The 19,369-nt window shown below is 43.1% G+C and overlaps 1 protein-coding gene across 14 annotated transcripts in view; it reads right to left on the bottom strand.

The window, feature by feature from the left end:
* The window catches only part of LOC115174064 (focal adhesion kinase 1-like), a 230,923-nt gene that overhangs the window by 42,843 nt on the left and 168,711 nt on the right, over positions 1-19,369 (bottom strand). For 10 of the 14 annotated variants that reach the window (XM_029732721.1, XM_029732722.1, XM_029732718.1 and 7 more), the window contains 7 exons: positions 18,821-18,898; positions 17,780-17,887; positions 13,703-13,820; positions 12,749-12,779; positions 9,439-9,512; positions 2,937-2,954; positions 1,577-1,633 (listed from right to left, as the gene is read on the bottom strand). In XM_029732721.1, the coding sequence (XP_029588581.1) occupies positions 1,577-1,633; positions 2,937-2,954; positions 9,439-9,512; positions 12,749-12,779; positions 13,703-13,820; positions 17,780-17,887; positions 18,821-18,898 (484 nt within the window). The remainder of the gene's footprint in view (positions 1-1,576; positions 1,634-2,936; positions 2,955-9,438; positions 9,513-12,748; positions 12,780-13,702; positions 13,821-17,779; positions 17,888-18,820; positions 18,899-19,369) is intronic. The other 4 variants (XM_029732714.1, XM_029732715.1, XM_029732719.1 and 1 more) reach the window with 1 other exon arrangement.

The raw sequence follows: 19,369 nt of genomic DNA, 5'->3' as shown, positions 1-19,369 counted from the left end.
GACCTGGGGTTACTGGAGACTCAGTATCATGGTCACTAAGGACCTGGGGTTACTGGAGACTCAGTATCATGGTCACTAAGGACCTGGGGTTACTGGAGACTCAGAATCATGGTCACTAAGGACCTGGGGTTACTGGAGACTCAGTATCATGGTCACTAAGGACCTGGGGTTACTGGAGACTCAGTATCATGGTCACTAAGGACCTGGGGTTACTGGAGACTCAGCATCATGGACACTAAGGACCTGGGGTTACTGGAGACTCAGCATCATGGTCACTAAGGACCTGGGGTTACTGGAGACTCAGTATCATGGACACTAAGGACCTGGGGTTACTGGAGACTCAGAATCATGGTCACTAAGGACCTGGTGTTACTGGAGACTCAGCATCATGGTCACTAAGGACCTGGGGTTACCGGAGACTCAGCATCATGGTCACTAAGGACCTGGGGTTACTGGAGACTCAGCATCATGGTCACTAAGGACCTGGTGTTACTGGAGACTCAGCATCATGGTCACTAAGGACCTGGGGTTACCGGAGACATAGAATTTAAATGATTAGAACAGACATTGCCATGGAAGTCAATGTACCGTGGTGGGTGGACTGGCGGCTATGGGTGTACCATGGTCTGAGGGGCTTTATCCATTCTAGTAATTCTAATTCTATGACTAACTCATTTTAATGATTCTAATTATATGACTAACTCATTCTTTCACTACAGTACACTTAAAGGGCACCTGTCATATTTAGTCCTGAATGAGGACTACTTAATGACATGAATATTCAAAATAATAACAATCAACATTTGTGACAGATATGAGTTTTTTACTGATGATGTACTACTAGGCTTTCCCTGGATATTTTCTTAAAGTATCAGTAAATCATAATGGAACAGAATCACTATCTGATTTGGACAGCATCATAACAGCAGTATTGAGTGAGGCAAGGATCATACGCAGACCATCAGTATGAGTACGTGACTATCCTGTTCCTCACATACATGATACAGCATGCGTGGAGTCTTTCACTGTCACCATGACAACCAAACATCGGAGTGTACCAGACAATCTGACTGTTAGAGTAGTTAGGTTTCCTAGACAAGACACACACACACACAGGCAGCGTGTGTCTGGCATTTGGTGGACTCTAGTCTTCCAGCAGCCGCATCAACACATCCACAGAGCCTCTTACGGGGAGAAAATAGTTCACGAATCAGAACCGGGGCCACGTTCAAAGGAATTTGGATAGAGAGAGAAGGATGAAGAGAGAGAAAGAGAGAGAGATAGAAAGAAAAAGTGAAAGAGACCAAGAGAGAGTGAAAGAACAAATTAGATTGAGAGCGAAAGAGAGAGAGACTAAAAGAAAGTGTAAGAGAGAGATAGAGACAGAGAAAAAGAACGAGAGAGAGGTAAAGAAAGACACAGATAGAAAGAAAAGAGAGAGACCAAGAGGAAGTGGAAGAGAATTAGAGAAAAGGCATCTGGATCCCTGGAGACAGTCTGGACAACAGATTATCAGGGGACACATTACCAGAAACATACTGCACTACAATACCAGGGAGCATGGAGCTGCACTTACTTGAAGGCATGGTGTAGGTTTCCTCTTCGTCTATAATCTCAGCATAATCGTCCGTCTCTGCAGAAACACAACAGCCTCGTGGTCAGTCCAGTCACACACCACCGTCAGAGACGGATACACACAAATAAAGCTAGCTAGACATGTACCCTTCCACACAAGTAACTACAGCCAGCTGAAAATAAATATTTGAGTCACACAGCAAGTGCTCCTCAACAAATTCCCACACTGCCGAACACAGAGACACATGCACTTTCTCGTACACACACACAGTCGCTCTCGTACAGTAAACACACACAGAAACACAAGCATTTGCGCTCGCAACTCTCACAGTTTCAGCCACTCGTGTGTGGCACATATCTGTCTGTCTAGCCAATCAGAACTCAGCAGTACAGCTGGGCTTCTGGGTTAGGGGGGAAGAAGAGGGGAGGAGAGGGGATGTGGAGACTGAAAGGAGGGGGGATGGAACCAGTTATTCCCTTTCTCTTCAGGAAAGAGAAAGAGAGAGAAGAGCCATCACACAGTCCCCTAGATAAACAGATGTAGGTGTTTACAGTAAGTGAACGGCCTCTGGCTGTCCAATCTTGACTTGATCGAATATGGTCATTTGCTAGTTGTGCCGTCTTGGCTACTGTTCCTCTTAGGGAAGGGAGAACACCAGATTGTGTAGTGTTTAGCCAGCAGCCAGCCAAACTCAGCTCTCTTTATGGGGCCGAGCTGGGAGAGGGCTTGGAGCGGGGCCCTTAAAGACGCAGGCAGACAGCAGGGACGGTAGCCAAAAAGCCACTCAGAGTAGGAGTGCTGATCTACGATCATGCCCCCCCCCCCACCCGTCTATCTAATCTTATTCATTATGATCAAAAAGGCACACCAAATCTGAGACTCTTTGTGAATACCGGTTCAGATTTTAGGACAGACAAACTGACCAGGCCTGGGTTCAAATAGCCTAGCATTTGTTTTCTTTCAAATACTTTAATCTGTGCTTGATTAGGCTTGTCTGGCACCATGGAACCAATGGAATAGTCCCAAAAGTGCAAAGCCCGCCAATTTGGCACTCTAGACAGGCTCAAACTCAATCGATTCGAATCACATGGCAGCACTGCAGCTCGGACAGATTTCAGCACAATTTCTAGAGACGATATTAACCGTTACATTGTTTCCCTAATTCCAATCACGTCTATTGCATGATTAGCGCATTACCAATGACAAACCTCTAGAAGCAGATGGATAAAAACAGATTCATTTAATTTGAGTCATACACACACAAACCACAACCCCCAGAATCATCCCTCATGACCCCAGTGAGTTAGTAGCAGGTGACAGGAAGGAATGGAGGGAAATATTAAAAGAAGCTAAACTTTACCATCCCCACTACAATCCTCTGCAAGTCCAAGGAGAGCATGCAAAACAGAGAGAATGAGGGAGAGAGAGAAAAAGAGAGGGAGAGAGGAGAGGTTACACACTTTTCACAAATATATGAAAAGTATAAAAGACAGTATAATTCATTCAAAATGGGTTTAATAATTGTTACTGTAACACACTCCTTCAAGACAAGCAGTGACTGGGCATTTCAACAGTGCATCTAATCTATCCTTTTATTTAATATCAGTGGGAAAGTTTCTACTTTAAATGGAGCTAGTCTGTCGTTGGAATGTGTGGAACCTGATTGAGTTTGGTTGAAGGGACGGCCAGCATTGTCCTGAACGGGGTCGGCGGAGTTCATTGGCTATCACCTGGCTATTATTAGCATTGGAGGAGGCGAGATCAGGTGGGACCATTGAGAGGGCAGACACACAACTCCGGTATAAAGTGGGTTTTTTCAAAGTTGCCGAAATGCCAGGTGCGTCCACTTATATCAGCGCATTCGTAACAACCTAACCATTACAAAACTTCTATTCGATCAAATAAGCCTCACGTAGCGAATTAGCAATGACATTTTTTGTAGAACAAATTCTAAACTTTCTCATTGACCTCCATACAAGAATTCCCCACTTTGTGGTATTATTTTTGTGGACAGATTTGGAGCGGAGTAAACCCTCTTGCTTCGCATCTTCCTCTCTGGTGTTGGTTAACTTTGTTAGTTAGATTATTTTTGTTTTTACACATCCTTGAGGGCAAAAACTCAGGTTAGCGAAATCCAGCTGAATTTATAGCGATATGTACGGTACCAGTCAAAAGTGTGGACTCACCTACTCCTTCAAGGGTTTTTCTTCATTTTTTATTATTTTCTACATTGTAGATTAATAGTGATAACATCAAAACTATGAAATAACACATATGGAATCATGTAGAACCAAAAAAGACAGATTATTCAAAGTAGCCACCCTTTGCCTTGATGACAGCTTTGCACACTCTTGGCATTCTCTCAACCAGCTTCACCTGGGATGCTTTTCCAACTGTCTTGAAGGAGTTCCCACATATGCTGAGCACTTGTTGGCTGCTTTTCCTTCACTCTACAGTCCAACTAATCCCAAACCATCTCAATTGGGTTGAGGTCGAGTGATTGTGGAGGCCAGGTCATCTGATGCAGCACATCCCTCTCCTTCTTGGTCAAATAGCCCTTACACAGCCTGGAGGTGTATTGGGTCATTGTCCTGTTAAAAAACAAATGATAGTCCCACTAAGCGCAAACCAGATGGGATGGCGTATCGCTGCAGAATGCTGTGGAATGCAGAATGCCAATATATTTTGATTTGTTTAACACTTACTTGGTTACTACATGATTTCATATGTGTTATTTCATAGTTTTGATGTCTTCACTATTATTCTACAATGTAGAAAATACTCAAAATAATGAAAAACCCTTGAATGAGTAGGTGTGTCCAAACTTTTGACTGGTACTGTAAATATATAAATCTGTGATTATAGCAATACAAATAGATGGATGTTAAGTCAAAAAGCTTTAAAGGGTGTTTCATCTTTAACCTCTCAGAAGCTATAGGTTATATCCGCCTGGTTGCTGACGTGGCCTGACAGGCTTACAGCACCATCAGCCCAGTTACAGCCCAGACAGGCTCTGCATGCATCCCTATTCCCTTTATAGAGCACTACTTTTCACCAGGGCCCATAGGGCATAATACAGTGCAGTCGGAAAGCATTCAGACCCCTTGACTTTAACATTTTGTTACATTACGGCCTTATTCTAAAATTGATTAAATAATTTTCCCCCCTCATCAATCTACACACAATACACCATAATGACAAGGCAAAAACAGTTTTTTATAACATTTTGCAAATGTATAAAACTTAAATATTATATTTACATAAGTATTCAGACCCTTTACTCAGTACTCTGTTGTAGCAACTTTGGCAGCGATTACAGCCTCGAGTTTTCTTGGGTATGATGCTACAAGCTTGGCACACCTGTATTTGGGGAGTTTCTCCCATTCTTCTCTGCAGATCCTCTCAATCTCTGTCAGGTTGGATGGGGAGTGTCGCTTTCTTGTCTCTCCAGAGATTTTCGATGGGTTCAAGTCCGGGCTCTGGCTGGGCCACTCAAAGACATTCAGAGACTTGTCCCGAAGCCACTCCTGTGTTGTCTTGGCTGTGTGCTTAGGGTCGTTGTCCTGTTGGAACGTGAACCTTCGCCCCAGTCTGAGGTCCTGAGAACTCTGGAGTAGGTTTTTATCAAGTGTCTCTCTGTACTTTGCTCCGCGTGGACCCAAAAACATCCCCACAGCATGATGCTGCCACCACCATGCTTCACTGTAGAGATGGTGCCAGGTTTCCTCCAGACGTGACGCTTGGCATTAAGGCCAAAGAGTTCAAAACTTGATTTCATCAGACCAGAGAATCTTGTTTCTCATGATCTGAGCCCTTTAGGTGCCTTTTGGCAAACTCCAAGTGGGTTGTCATGTGCTTTTTTTTTGGTACCCTTCCCCAGATCTGTGCCTCGACACAATCCTGTCTCGGAGCTTTTACAGACAATTCCTTCGACCGCATGGCTTGGTTTTTGCTCTAACATGCACTGTCAACTGCGGGACCTTATATAGACAGGTGTGTGCCTTTTCAAATCATGTCCAATCAATTGAATTTACCACAGATGGACACACCAAGTTGTTGAAACATCTCAAGGATGATCAATGGAAACAGGATGCACTGGAGCTCAATTTTGAGTCTCATAGCAAATGGTCTGAATACTTATGTAAATAAGGTTATTTCGGTTTTTTATTTTTTATACATTTGCAAAAAGTTCAAAAATCCTGTTTTCGCTTTGTCATTATGGGTTATTGTGTGTAGATTGATGAGGAAAAACATGTATTTAATCCATTGTAGAATAAGGCTGTAACATAACAAAATGTGGAAAAAGGGAAGGGGTCTGAATACTTTCCGAATGCACTGCAGATAGGCAATAGGGTCCCGTTTGGGACTCCGCCTCTACTGATTTGCGGGCTTGAATACAAACAGCAGGCGACACACTTCCCGGAAAACAAAATGTGGAATTAATTTAATCTTGCCGCCTTCAAAAGCTGAATCTGTTAAAAGGTGTTTTACTCTAAGACATGACAGGGATAAGGCATGAGCAATGAGATGTGTTTAATCTCATTGAGAAGACCTGTTCCTTCTTCCCGGCAGGCTAGTTCTGTTCGGCCACTGTAGGTGTTGCTTTGTCAGGCATTTAAGGGTTTAGTGCACTTCACACTTTCTGTCAACATCACCCCACTTCCCCTCAACCCCCAACACACTTACGTGGCCCTGTGTGTGTGTGTGTGTGTGTGTGTGTGTGTGTGTGTGTGTGTGTGTTGTGGATTTAGGCACTCAGTGTGGCAGACAGGGTTAGTCAGAGAAAAACAGGAAGCAGGGTCAGTCTAGTCAGCCAATCAGAGCAGTTGTACCCTTTGACGGAGAGTCATGTGCTCAGAAGACAAAAGGAAGGAAAAAGCGCCTGGCTTTAGCAGGTTTAGGGGGCGTCGAGGTCACAGGGCTTACAGTCTTCAGCCAATCAGAGATAGGGATGAGAGAGCGGGAGAGATGGTGAGAAGAAGAGAGGAATAGTGCTTCTGACAAAAACAGGGTTATTTCTCCCAGGTACACATCTAGGATTAGCTTCCCCTCTGTCATTCCTAACCTTAACCATTAGTGGGGAAAATGCAAAACTGACCCCAGATCAGTGTTTAGGGGCAACTTCACCCTACACCACAGAAAACACATTAGCAGACAGCATTTGTGAAGGAGTGATGAATGTTGGTGTGACAACGTCCAAAACTTTTCCCATATTACAGAGAAAATGCTACCCACCTCAGAAATCATTATCACTCTGGCACACCTGTCATGAAACTACATGAAATACGTCAATAATAATAACATTAATCAATCTCTTCTTCCTTATACCAACCAACGGGGAAGTCAAAGACGACATGGCAGTGCTAGCATCACTTTAAATACGTCATTTCTGCATTTCAATCAACAGCACACTAATAAGTCCTTCACTATTCTATACCGGGGCTAAGGAATTGATTTCCACTTCTTCAAAAGGTCTTGGATATGACCGTACGCTGACACAATATGGAATGAATTCAGTTAAATATATTGGATTTATGCAGGCAGCAAGCTGCTGCAGCAGGGGGGCTTTTTATAGGGCTTTTCTCTGAGCCATTTCTGAGTAATGGCATTGATGGATGGTATCAAGGAGTGTAAACATGGAACTCAGACCGCCTCTGAACACACTCCATTAACACTCCGTTTAACCTCCGTGGACGTTTCGCCACATATCAAAAACACCATCAAATGAAAAGCTGTAGTGTCGTAGTAACACTTCTGGGCATAAATCACATCTACAACTCCCCACCGGAGACCGGGGTTCGATCCCCGCGTCCACCTTTCGCACTGTTTCTCCCACTTCCCTGTATCTCCCTATGATCTTCCTCACTATCACTGAATAAATTGTAAAAACTCCTAAAAAAAACATTTTTTTTAAACCCACTATCAAATAGAATCCAGTCTGACAGTGAAACTGAAACAACCAGTATGACAATATAATTACTGATATTGGTAGAGAGCAGACTTATCCCCTAGTTTATTTAAAAAAAAATGCATTTAAATAAGTGTGTAATTTTGATATTCATACTGTGGGCATACGCTAAAGAAATGATCAAACCATCTTGTTTGAAACAAAAAATCCGTAAACTCAACCATCTATCTGGAATATACTATCTGTGAGTACTATACTCCTCAACCTTCATATCACTGCGTAGCTACAAGAGAGCAAGATACCCTCTGACACACTCTGATCCTCCCAACCTCAGAGACCAGCTCTGAGCCCCATACAACACAAGCATCTCTTTGATACCATACTGTCTGACTGTCTACTCCCCTAACCTCCGACCCCTGGTCAGTTAAACAGGGCCTGTCCAACCCCTTCAATCAGGCCTTTATCTGTAACTGGAGCTCCCAGGATATTAACATTCACCAGCCACATCACAGGCCTCTGACATTTAGAAGATGAAGAGAAACAGACTTGGGAAGAGAGAGGGAGGCAAAAGGATGGAGAGAGAGAAAGAGAGAGGGCAGAGACAGTGAGAGGGGAGAGAGAGAGTGAGATGGAGAGGGGGGAGAGAGTGAGAGGGGAGAGAGACAGTGAGATGGAGAGGGGGGAGAGAGTGAGAGGGGAGAGGGAGGGGTAAAGAGAAAGACATTCTCCTTGTCTGATGATAATGATACGTAAGTGAAGCTAAAGCGTGGACCCAACTGCTCCTGAGTCTAAAGGCGTCAACATGCTTTGGTTCAGCTGGCACCTAGCCAAATGCGGCTATGTGAACTGAACAAGTGTGCTCGCATACTCCCTTAAAGTGGCAATAGTACTGCTGGTCCATCTTGAGACGCCTTAGCCAGTATACCCTTCCCCTAAACAGTAAAAATTGATGTAAGATGTAAAGAATTATGACAGATTTCTTGACTTATGTTTTTTCCGAGGAGATTTTAGTCGCGCAATTTTACAGCTAACTAAAGATGTTTGGTGCAGTATTTCTCAAGTGAAAAAAATGTGCATGAAAACGTGTCGTCTATTGTTGAAAGACAACAAACACTTAATTGAAGAATCCTTACTGTTGACCAATGACCGACGAAGGGGCGTAGACTTCGGCTCCGAACTTCAGCTTGCCTTGAGACCCTAACCAAAGCCTAACCATACTATTACCAAACCCCTAAATGTAGTTCACACCTAGGCACATGGCTCCGCTCAGATCCTACATGGATGATTGATGCTGTTGACATTACTGGGTGGGTGGAGAGGGGTTCAGACATCCTTCTGGGGGGGGGGGGGGGGGGGCGTGTTTGCATGGGTCTCTCCAGCTGAAGGCCTTGGTACCCCTCACACCACCAATCCCCTCCTCATCTCCTTAGCAGGGATTCCTCCTGCCACTTGCTAATCCACAAGCATGCTAAGACTGGAGTGTTCAGTTACAGTGTGATAGATGTGCCTCATGCAATTCAAGGTGTACTGCTGCTGCTAAATCGCTGCCTCAACTGACAAAAAAAATAAGATGAGCTTTTAAGATCTGAGTGACAACATCTGAGAAACCTCCAAGGTAACTATCTAGCTAGCTTGTAATCCTGGAAGTGTAGCCAACCATATGAATAGATGTATAGAAGTATGCCCCAGGAAGAACCAAACACCCACAAACATCCAAGTAAGGACTTTCATGCAATATTAGGTTGTGTATTAGATATCTAATACTTAATCATATCCAGTGGCTTTACAGATCAATGGACAGAAGCATCTGGGATCAGCTTGAGTGTCATTATCTGATTAAAGCGTGGTCATCTTCGCCCCAGCAACCGTCCATATATGGATTTCCATCAATAGCCCAGCTATATACAGTACAGTAAGATAGTCACAGATGATTGATGAGGCACTGATCTCTTACCTGAGACAGAGATGGCACGCACCCCAGCGCTCCGGACCACCCCCTCTACTACCTTCTTCTCATTGTTGGGTACCCTGCAGGGTAAAGAGCAGAGACCGAGTACATCAACAAGAGAAATTCCCAAACTTAAAACCAGTTAGTAAATCAACAGCGTCCACAGCAACTCCAGGAGGTTCAAGTGCATTCCTGAAAAGGATCTCTGGGGCTATTATGGAAAACATCCACAATATTCTGAGTACCATTCTCCTCCTGGAGCCACTAAACAGTCTTGGAAGGATCTAGTGTTGAGGTGCAGGACCAATAAGGGGACTAGGTAGGAGGAATTCTCAGATAATCCTACTCTAGAGAACTATTTATCAGGATTCTTCCCCAGAACTGTTTAAATAGGTTTTTAGAAGAGCTTGTTATCTGAGCTACAGAGAGAGGGAGAACAAAAGATGTAGAGAGAGAGAGAGAGAGAGAGAGAGATGTAGAGATAGAGAGAGTGAGAGATAGAGAGAGAGAGTGAGAGATAGCGAGAGCGAGAGATAGAGAGAAAGAGTGAGAGATGTAGAAAGAGAGAGAGAGCAAAAGATGTAAAGAGAGAGAGAGCGAAAATGTAGAGAGAGAGAGAGCCTTTACAAGTGTTTGAAAACACTAAGTGGAAAATATTTGGCTCAATAACATTTATCCTTATTTGACCAAAGCCCAGAGTGCCAAAGAGCGGAGAGAGAGAGAGAAAAATAGAGAGGGAGAGAGAGAAAAGGTGTAATTGTGGAAAAACCCTCTAGCTCAAGATGTAGTAGGGATAGATAAGGGCGTTCGCTAAATTATTAAAATATACATGTGAAATGTGCTTTTGGGCCGCCCCATTTAGTCGACTGGTTGATTGTTTGGTTGTTGTCATTGTAGTAGTGGACAGAGCGCATAACCTAGGCTACACTTGTGAGGGAAAAGTTTGGGTTTATTTCATTCCATTTACGAGTTGTCAATTTATTCATTGTGTTTTGTTTGGAGCGCTCCTGTCAATCTTGAGAAAGGACGCGCACCTGATTACGCATAGAAGTAGTCCTAGGCTACCTGGCCTGATTACACATAGAAGTAGGCCTAGGCTACCTGGCCTGATTACACATAGAAGTAGGCCTAGGCTACCTGGCCTGATTACGCTTAGAAGTAGGCCTAGGCTACCTGGCCTGATTACGCTTAGAAGTAGGCCTAGGCTACCTGGCCTGATTACGCTTAGAAGTAGGCCTAGGCTACCTAGCCTGATTACGCTTAGAAGTAGGCCTAGGCTACCTGGCCTGATTACGCATAGAAGTAGGCCTAGGCTACCTAGCCTGATTACGCTTAGAAGTAGTCCTAGGCTACCTGGCCTGATTACGCATAGAAGTAGGCCTAGGCTACCTGGCCTGATTACGCATAGAAGTAGGCCTAGGCTACCTAGCCTGATTACGCTTAGAAGTAGGCCTAGGCTACCTGGCCTGATTACGCATAGACGTAGGCCTAGGCTACCTAGCCTGATTACGCTTAGAAGTAGGCCTAGGCTACCTGGCCTGATTACGCATAGAAGTAGTCCTAGGCTACCTAGGCTGATTACACATAGAAGTAGTCCTAGGCTACCTGGCCTGATTACGCATAGAAGTAGGCCTAGGCTACCTGGCCTGATTACACATAGAAGTAGGCCTAGGCTACCTGGCCTGATTACGCATAGAAGTAGGCCTAGGCTACCTGGCCTGATTACGCTTAGAAGTAGGCCTAGGCTACCTGGCCTGATTACGCTTAGAAGTAGGCCTAGGCTACCTGGCCTGATTACGCATAGAAGTAGGCCTAGGCTACCTGGCCTGATTACGCATAGAAGTAGGCCTAGGCTACCTGGCCTGATTACGCATAGAAGTAGGCCTAGGCTACCTGGCCTGATTACGCATAGAAGTAGGCCTAGGCTACCTAGCCTGATTACGCTTAGAAGTAGTCCTAGGCTACCTGGCCTGATTACGCATAGAAGTAGGCCTAGGCTACCTGGCCTGATTACGCATAGAAGTAGGCCTAGGCTACCTAGCCTGATTACGCTTAGAAGTAGGCCTAGGCTACCTGGCCTGATTACGCATAGAAGTAGGCCTAGGCTACCTAGCCTGATTACGCTTAGAAGTAGGCCTAGGCTACCTGGCCTGATTACGCATAGAAGTAGTCCTAGGCTACCTAGGCTGATTACGCATAGAAGTAGTCCTAGGCTACCTGGCCTGATTACGCATAGAAGTAGGCCTAGGCTACCTGGCCTGATTACACATAGAAGTAGGCCTAGGCTACCTGGCCTGATTACGCATAGAAGTAGGCCTAGGCTACCTGGCCTGCGCGCAAATATAGACTTATAAATACGTCCATTTGGGGGATCTGATACTATTTCTGATTGTCTTAACTCACCATCACCGTGGAGCTTCTCAAAGTCATTTTTTCTTTGCCTCAAACAGTAAGTAAACAAAGTCTGTTTTTACATTAATTGAGAATGACAATAGATCCTCAAAGTAGCCTATTTGAAACATCTTTCCAGCTCTCTCCCTTTCGAAAACCACTCAGCATGAAATGGGAAAAAAATGTCATGCTCTGATCTAGTGGAAACATCATAAAATAGGCTTCCTGATTACTTCTTATCCCCTGCTAAATATCCTACAGCTGTGTCTGTCTGTCCAGAGCTCACTGGCACAGGAAACTCTGAGGGCCCAGAATATTTCATACAATGTTGCAAGTTTGATAGCACAAGCTATGGGCTGAACTAAGTTAATAGTTGATACAATGTTTCAAGTTCCTTGCAGACAGGCCATGTGTAGCCAATGTGATGTATAGGATATTTATCAGGATATTTTCTGCAATATTTTTATTCGTTGGCTTTATGTAGGCTATTTTTACATATTGGCAATAGAAGTGTCTTTTAGATTGGTATCATTTAAATGTCATGTTGATTAACCACATGACATTGGTTTTCAGATATGTAGACTTAGACATGAAATGAAACTGTTCCACTGAAAAGGTACAAATGAAAATCATAACTGGCACGCAGATCAGTAGAAATGGTACGATAACTTGGCACTCCAAATGGAAAAGGTTGCCGACCGCTGGTGTATGTACATTACATTGTACAATGGCTGTGATTGGATAACAGAGCTGACGCTAGGAGTCCTACAAATAGATTTACTGAGCAGATACTTTTGTTTGTTTGTTTCTTTCTTTCTTACACAGTTATTTATGTTTATACTATCATTTAGGTTTTTATGTGAATGAACATTGAAAATATACCCATTGATCAATAATGTTGTGTACCGGGATGGAAGATACTCACTTAGGGATTGACGGCAATGCTCTCTCTCCCTCTGTTTAACAAAAATACAGACGAGAGATATTGTCACGCAAAGCAGATACCGTAAAACAATGCAAGACATGTTCATGATTTTGAGTATCAGAATAGTAAAATCCAAGGAAGAGGTGTGTGGGTGAGCGGGAAATCACAAGCACAGGAGAGGAGAAGACTGTTTCAACTGTTCCCCTGCTCCCCTTCCTCCCACACAGGAAAAAGCAGACAGTCTGACTCCAAACAAGGCTTAATAATCCCCCCTCTCCCAAAAATGTATCTGCTTCAAGCAAAGACTAAGGTTTTTTATGTTGAAAATAAACCAGATCTCCATCAGACTGATATAAGCATTGAGTGTACTGACAGTGAATTTACTTACAACCACTATCAATAAAGGCATTGGGGAAGTCATGAACACAACAAAACAATTCTATATGAGTGTATTTCCAAATCAAACTACAACTGGAAACCTTAGAAAACGGGAAGAGTTTAAAAATAACACTACAGGCAACTTTTGTGGTGATTGCCTAACGTTTGGAGAATGCCTAATACAATGCAGTCCATTTAGACTGAAATAAGAACAGCACCCAAGGCAGTGTGAATCTGTGACTGTCACTGGAGCAACGCAATCTTGAAAACCTAGTAATGTCAACACTCAAACCCATACAAACTTCAACTACAGTAATCATTCTTAGTAGTAGTAGTACCTTTTTGAGACGGTGTTTGAGACATATCTGTGACTGCCATAACACAATCGTCAAAACCATAAGCATGTAAGCAGCCCCGATACAATACAAAATCAAACTGTGTGTGTGTGTGTGTCAAAGGCAGAGTGCAACTGTCACTAGCAACACAATGAACATACACTGGTACCTCCTGGTATGTTTTTGAGACAGTATGTGTGTGTGTGTGTGTGGGGGGGGGGGGCAGGGGGGGGGGACGTACCTTTCTGTGGTCGTATGATGAAGGACTGGGTGGCTCCGTTGACCAGGCGACAGTAGCCGTCTATGAGGTCGGCCATGTTTTCAGCTGTGGTGAGTGACGGCGTGGTCACTGTGAGAGGCTATGGACACAGAGCAGCAGCCCACAAAGAGTCATTATTGCCAGGACGGGCAGAGGAACAGACAGACAGACAGACAGACAGGGACGTTACAACTGTTCTGCTCTGCCTGGGGCTGCCAGCTGCCCCTCCCATCACACATCTCTACTTTATTCACAAACACACTGGCTAGTGTCATCCTCATTGGCTGACAGAGTAATAACTCAATACTATAATCATCCTCTATGGCTGACAGACAGAGCAGTAACTCAGTACTATAATCATCCTCTATGGCTGACAGACAGAGTAGTAACCCAATACTATAATCATCCTCTATGGCTGACAGAGTAATAACTCAATACTATAATCATCCTCTATGACTGACAGAGTAGTAACCCAATACTATAATCATCCTCTATGGCTGACAGAGTAGTAACTCAATACTATAATCATCCTCTATGACTGAAAGAGTAGCAACCCAATACTATAATCATCCTCTATGACTGACAGACAGAGTAGTAACTCAATACTATAATCATCCTCTATGGCTGACAGACAGAGTAGTAACCCAATACTATAATCATCCTCTATGGCTGACAGAGTAGTAACCCAATACTATAATCATCCTCTATGACAGACAGAGTAGTAACTCAATACTATAATCATCCTCTATGACTGACAGACAGAGTAGTAACCCAATACTATAATCATCCTCTATGACTGACAGACAGAGTAGTAACTCAATACTATAATCATCCTCTATGGCTGACAGACAGAGTAGTAACCCAATACTATAATCATCCTATATGACAGACAGAGTAGTAACCCAATACTATAATCATCCTCTATGACTGAAAGAGTAGTAACCCAATACTATAATCATCCTCTATGGCTGACAGAGTAGTAACCCAATACTATAATCATCCTCTATGACTGAAAGAGTAGTAACCCAATACTATAATCATCCTCTATGACTGACAGAGTAGTAACCCAATACTATAATCATCCTCTACAACAGACAAGAGTAGTAACCCAATACTATAATCAACCTCTATGGCTGACAGAGTAGTAACCCAATACTATAATCATCCTCTATGACTGGCAGACAGAGTAGTAACTCAATACTATAATCATCCTCTATGACTGACAGACAGAGTAGTAACCCAATACTATAATCATCCTCTATGGCTGGCAGACAAGAGTAGTAACCCAATACTATAATCATCCTATATGACTGACAGAGTAGTAACCCAATACTATAATCATCCTCTATGACTGACTGACAGAGTAGTAACCCAATACTATAATCATCCTCTATGGCTGACAGAGTAGTAACCCAATACTATAATCATCCTCTATGACAGACAGAGTAGTAACCCAATACTATAATCATCCTCTATGGCTGACAGAGTAGTAACCCAATACTATAATCATCCTCTATGACTGACAGAGTAGTAACCCAATACTATAATCATCCTCTATGGCTGACAGACAGAGTAGTAACCCAATACTATAATCATCCTCTATGGCTGGCAGACAGAGTAGTAACTCAATACTATAATCATCCTCTACGGCTGACAGAGAAGTAACCCAATACTATAATCATCCTCTATGACTGGCAGACAGAGTAGTAACTCAATACTATAATCATCCTCTATGGCTGACAGAGTAGTAACCCAATACTATAATCATCCTCTATGACTGACAGAGTAGTAACCCAATACTATAATCATCCTCTATGGCTGACAGAGAGAGTAGTAACCCAATACTATAATCATCCTCTATGGCTGGCAGACAAGAGTAGTAACCCAATACTATAATCATCCTCTATGACTGACAGAGTAGTAACCCAATACTATAATCATCCTCTATGGCTGACAGACAGAGTAGTAACCCAATACTATAATCATCCTATATGACTGACAGAGTAGTAACCCAATACTATAATCATCCTCTATGGCTGACAGACAGAGTAGTAACCCAATACTATAATCATCCTCTATGACTGACAGAGTAGTAACCCAATACTACAGTATAATCATCCTCTATGGCCAGGCCATCACAAATGAAAGGGCCCATTCATACAGGGCGGAGCCCCGAGTGGATGAATGTGTATTAAAGTAAAAGTAATCTCCAACAGGAAGACTATGTGGAACCATTTGGAAATGGCGGGGGGAAGGGGATGCAGGCTGCAAAATTTTTTATTTTCGAATGGGTGAAATTAAAACTATTTACAAAAGTTAATTCAATTTGTGTACATTTTAAACAAGTCGCGTCATGGTAAGGGATGTTATGATGTGTGTGTATCCTTAAGGTACTTTACCCTACATACAGTGAGGGAAGAAAGTATTTGATCCCTTGCTGATTTTGTACGTTTGCCCACTGACAAAGAAATGATCAGTGTATAATTTTAATGATAGGTTTATTTGAACAGTGAGAGACAGAATAACAACAAAAAAATCCATAAAAACGCATGTCAAAAATGTTATAAATTGATTTGCATTTTAATGAGGGAAATAAGTATTTGACCCCCTCTCAATCAGAAAGATTTCTGGCTCCCAGGTGTCTTTTATACAGGTAACGAGCTGAGATTAGGAGCACACTCTTAAAGGGAGTGCTCCTAATCTCAGTTTGTTACCTGTATAAAAGACACCTGTCCACAGAATCAATCAATCAATCAGATTCCAAACTCTCCACCATGGCCAAGACCAAAGAGCTCTCCAAGGATGTCAGGGACAAGATTGTAGGCCTACACAAGGCTGGAATGGGCTACAAGACCATCGCCAAGCAGCTTGGTGAGAAGGTGACAACAGTTGGTGCGATTATTTACAAATGGAAGAAACACAAAAGAACTGTCAATCTCCCTCGGCCTGGGGCTCCATGCAAGATCTCACCTCGTGGAGTTGCAATGATCATGAGAACGGTGAGGAATCAGCCCAGAACTACACGGGAGGATCTTGTCAATGATCTCAAGGCAGCTGGGACCATAGTCACCAAGAAAACTATTGGTAACACACTACGCCGTGAAGCACTGAAATCCTGCAGCGCCTGCAAGGTCCCCCTGCTCAAGAAAGCACATATACATGCCCGTCTGAAGTTTGCCAATGAACATCTGAATGATTCAGAGGACAACTGGGTGAAAGTGTTGTGGTCAGATGAGACCAAAATGGAGCTCTTTGGCATCAACTCAACTCGCTGTGTTTGGAGGAGGAGGAATGTTGCCTATGACCCCAAGAACACCATCCCCACCGTCAAACATGGAGGTGGAAACATTATGCTTTGGGGGTGTTTTCTGCTAAGGGGACAGGACAACTTCACCGCATCCAAGGGATGATGGACGGGGCCATGTACCGTCAAATCTTGGGTGAGAACCTCCTTCCCTCAGCCAGGGCATTGAAAATGGGTCGTGAATGGGTATTCCAGCATGACAATGACCCAAAACACATGGCCAAGGCAACAAAGGAGTGGCTCAAGAAGAAGCCATTAAGGTCCTGGAGTGGCCTAGCCAGTCTCCAGACCTTAATCCCATAGAAAATCTGTGGAGGGAGCTGAAGGTTCGAGTTGCCAAACGTCAGCCTCAAAACCTTAATGACTTGGAGAAGATCTGTAAAGAGCAGTGGGACAAAATCCCTCCTGAGATGTGTGCAAACCTGGTGGCCAACTACAAGAAACGTCTGACCTCTGTGATTGCCAACAAGGGTTTTTCCACCAAGTACTAAGTCATGTTTTGCAGAGGGGTCAAATACTTATTTCCCTCATTAAAATGCAAATCATTTTATAACATTTTTGACATGCGTTTTTCTGGAATTTTTTGTTGTTATTCTGTCTCTCACTTTTCAAATAAACCTACCATTAAAATTATACACTGATCATTTCTTTGTCAGTGGGCAAACGTACAAAATCAGCAGGGGATCAAATACTTTTTCCCCTCACTGTATATAAATAATAGGGTGCCATCTGTGACAACCATGGTTGATTGGTACCTCAGCAGCACCGGCCACATTGAGCTGCAGCATGCCCTTCCTCTCCTTGTCCTCCATGACGGAGTACCCAATGGTCTGTACCTGGGTGAAGTTGGCCAGGTGGGTTGGCTGGAGGGGAGGAATCAATCAATTAATCAATTCATCAAATGTTGTTTTTTTACATCATAAACTGTGCTGCAGATGATAATTTCACATACAGTGCGTTAGCTCACAGAGCAGCCCACTGGGCACAAACAGGTTGAATCAACATCGTTTCCTCGTCATTTCTTTGAACTCATGTTAACGTGGACTAGACGTTGAATTGATGTCTGTGCTCGGTAGGGTTGTGTTTTTGCGAGAGGAAAATGTTGCTGTACGGCGTTTCAAATGATGATTCCTAAAGTAAAGTAGAACTAACTTTTAAAACGGTCACAATATTTCTCGGGAAGCTGTATTTTGTGTTGTCCATCTATTCTTTCATTGGAAACACTTCATTTCAAGCTGCTACATTTTTGTTGTTGATAGGGATGTTTTTTGGCGTATCGTTTGCTTACAGAACAAGAGGGGTCTCTTGGATTCCAGAAATAAACTTTCTTAAAACCTTGGCTCACAGTGAAATAACAAGGAGAAAATATGATACTCTCAGTTTGGTGGGTAAAAACCCTCAGGGGCGATTTTGGGAGGATCTTACTTAACAAACAGTCTCTCTCTCTCACTCTCTCCCTCTCATTACCTCAGCCCCTGAAGACATCATGACATAAGGACTAGGAATGCTCTTTGAAAACCAATATTTTCTTGGGGAAATAAATATAAATAAATAAATAAATATAGTGAGGGGAAAGAGAGACTAGCCCATAGGTTACAAGTAGTGTTTGGTTCCAGATGTTCTTCTTTGAGGAGGACCACACCATGTAATGGTCCTAAATATCTTTGAGAAAGTTTGATGTCCTTGGTTTAAAACTATAGAAGTCATTTTACTGCAAGGCCTGCGCTTGTTTGTGTGAAGACGCAAGACAAGGATACACAACATGAGAAATATGGATATGAACATTTCCTACTTACAGTTGAGCCCTTGTCTGTAAGGTAGCTAATGCCCTCCTCAGGTCCGATGGCTAACTCTACTTGGATGACCCAGCTCAACTGGCAGTAAGATAGAGAGAAAGAACCATTGGGATGATTGTCTTCAGTTCAGTCACAAATCAAGAAGAGACATACACAATGAGAGTCAAACAGAGAGTTCAGTCTGTCGGCTTCCAAGTGCCAACTCATAACCATGAAAACACCTGTCTGCTACATCATTGAGGTCATTGTCATTGCTGGATAAAACTAAAAACACATTGAGTTCATTATGGCCAGCAGGGGTCACTATGTAACTGTCATTTCATTAAGGCTGCAGAGAGACAAGACGGAATCACCCAAATACAACCACGATATCTAGGCTTTACTCTACTGTCTGAGAACATCAGAATTGAATTGTTGAGAAAACAAGTTTAACCTTGGAAATAATCATGCGATGCAAAATGCATCAACATGCCAGTTTTTTGCTCTTTACTGAAAGTGCTGCATCTTGAAAACTTGACTGCTGACATGCACAATTCTTTGAGATTGTAT

The sequence above is a fragment of the Salmo trutta genome, chromosome 34 (assembly GCF_901001165.1).
Source record: "Salmo trutta chromosome 34, fSalTru1.1, whole genome shotgun sequence".
NCBI classification, from domain to species: Eukaryota; Metazoa; Chordata; class Actinopteri; order Salmoniformes; family Salmonidae; genus Salmo; species Salmo trutta.
The sequence above is the reverse complement of the archived record's forward strand: the minus strand, read 5'-3'. Positions and strand labels throughout refer to the sequence as shown.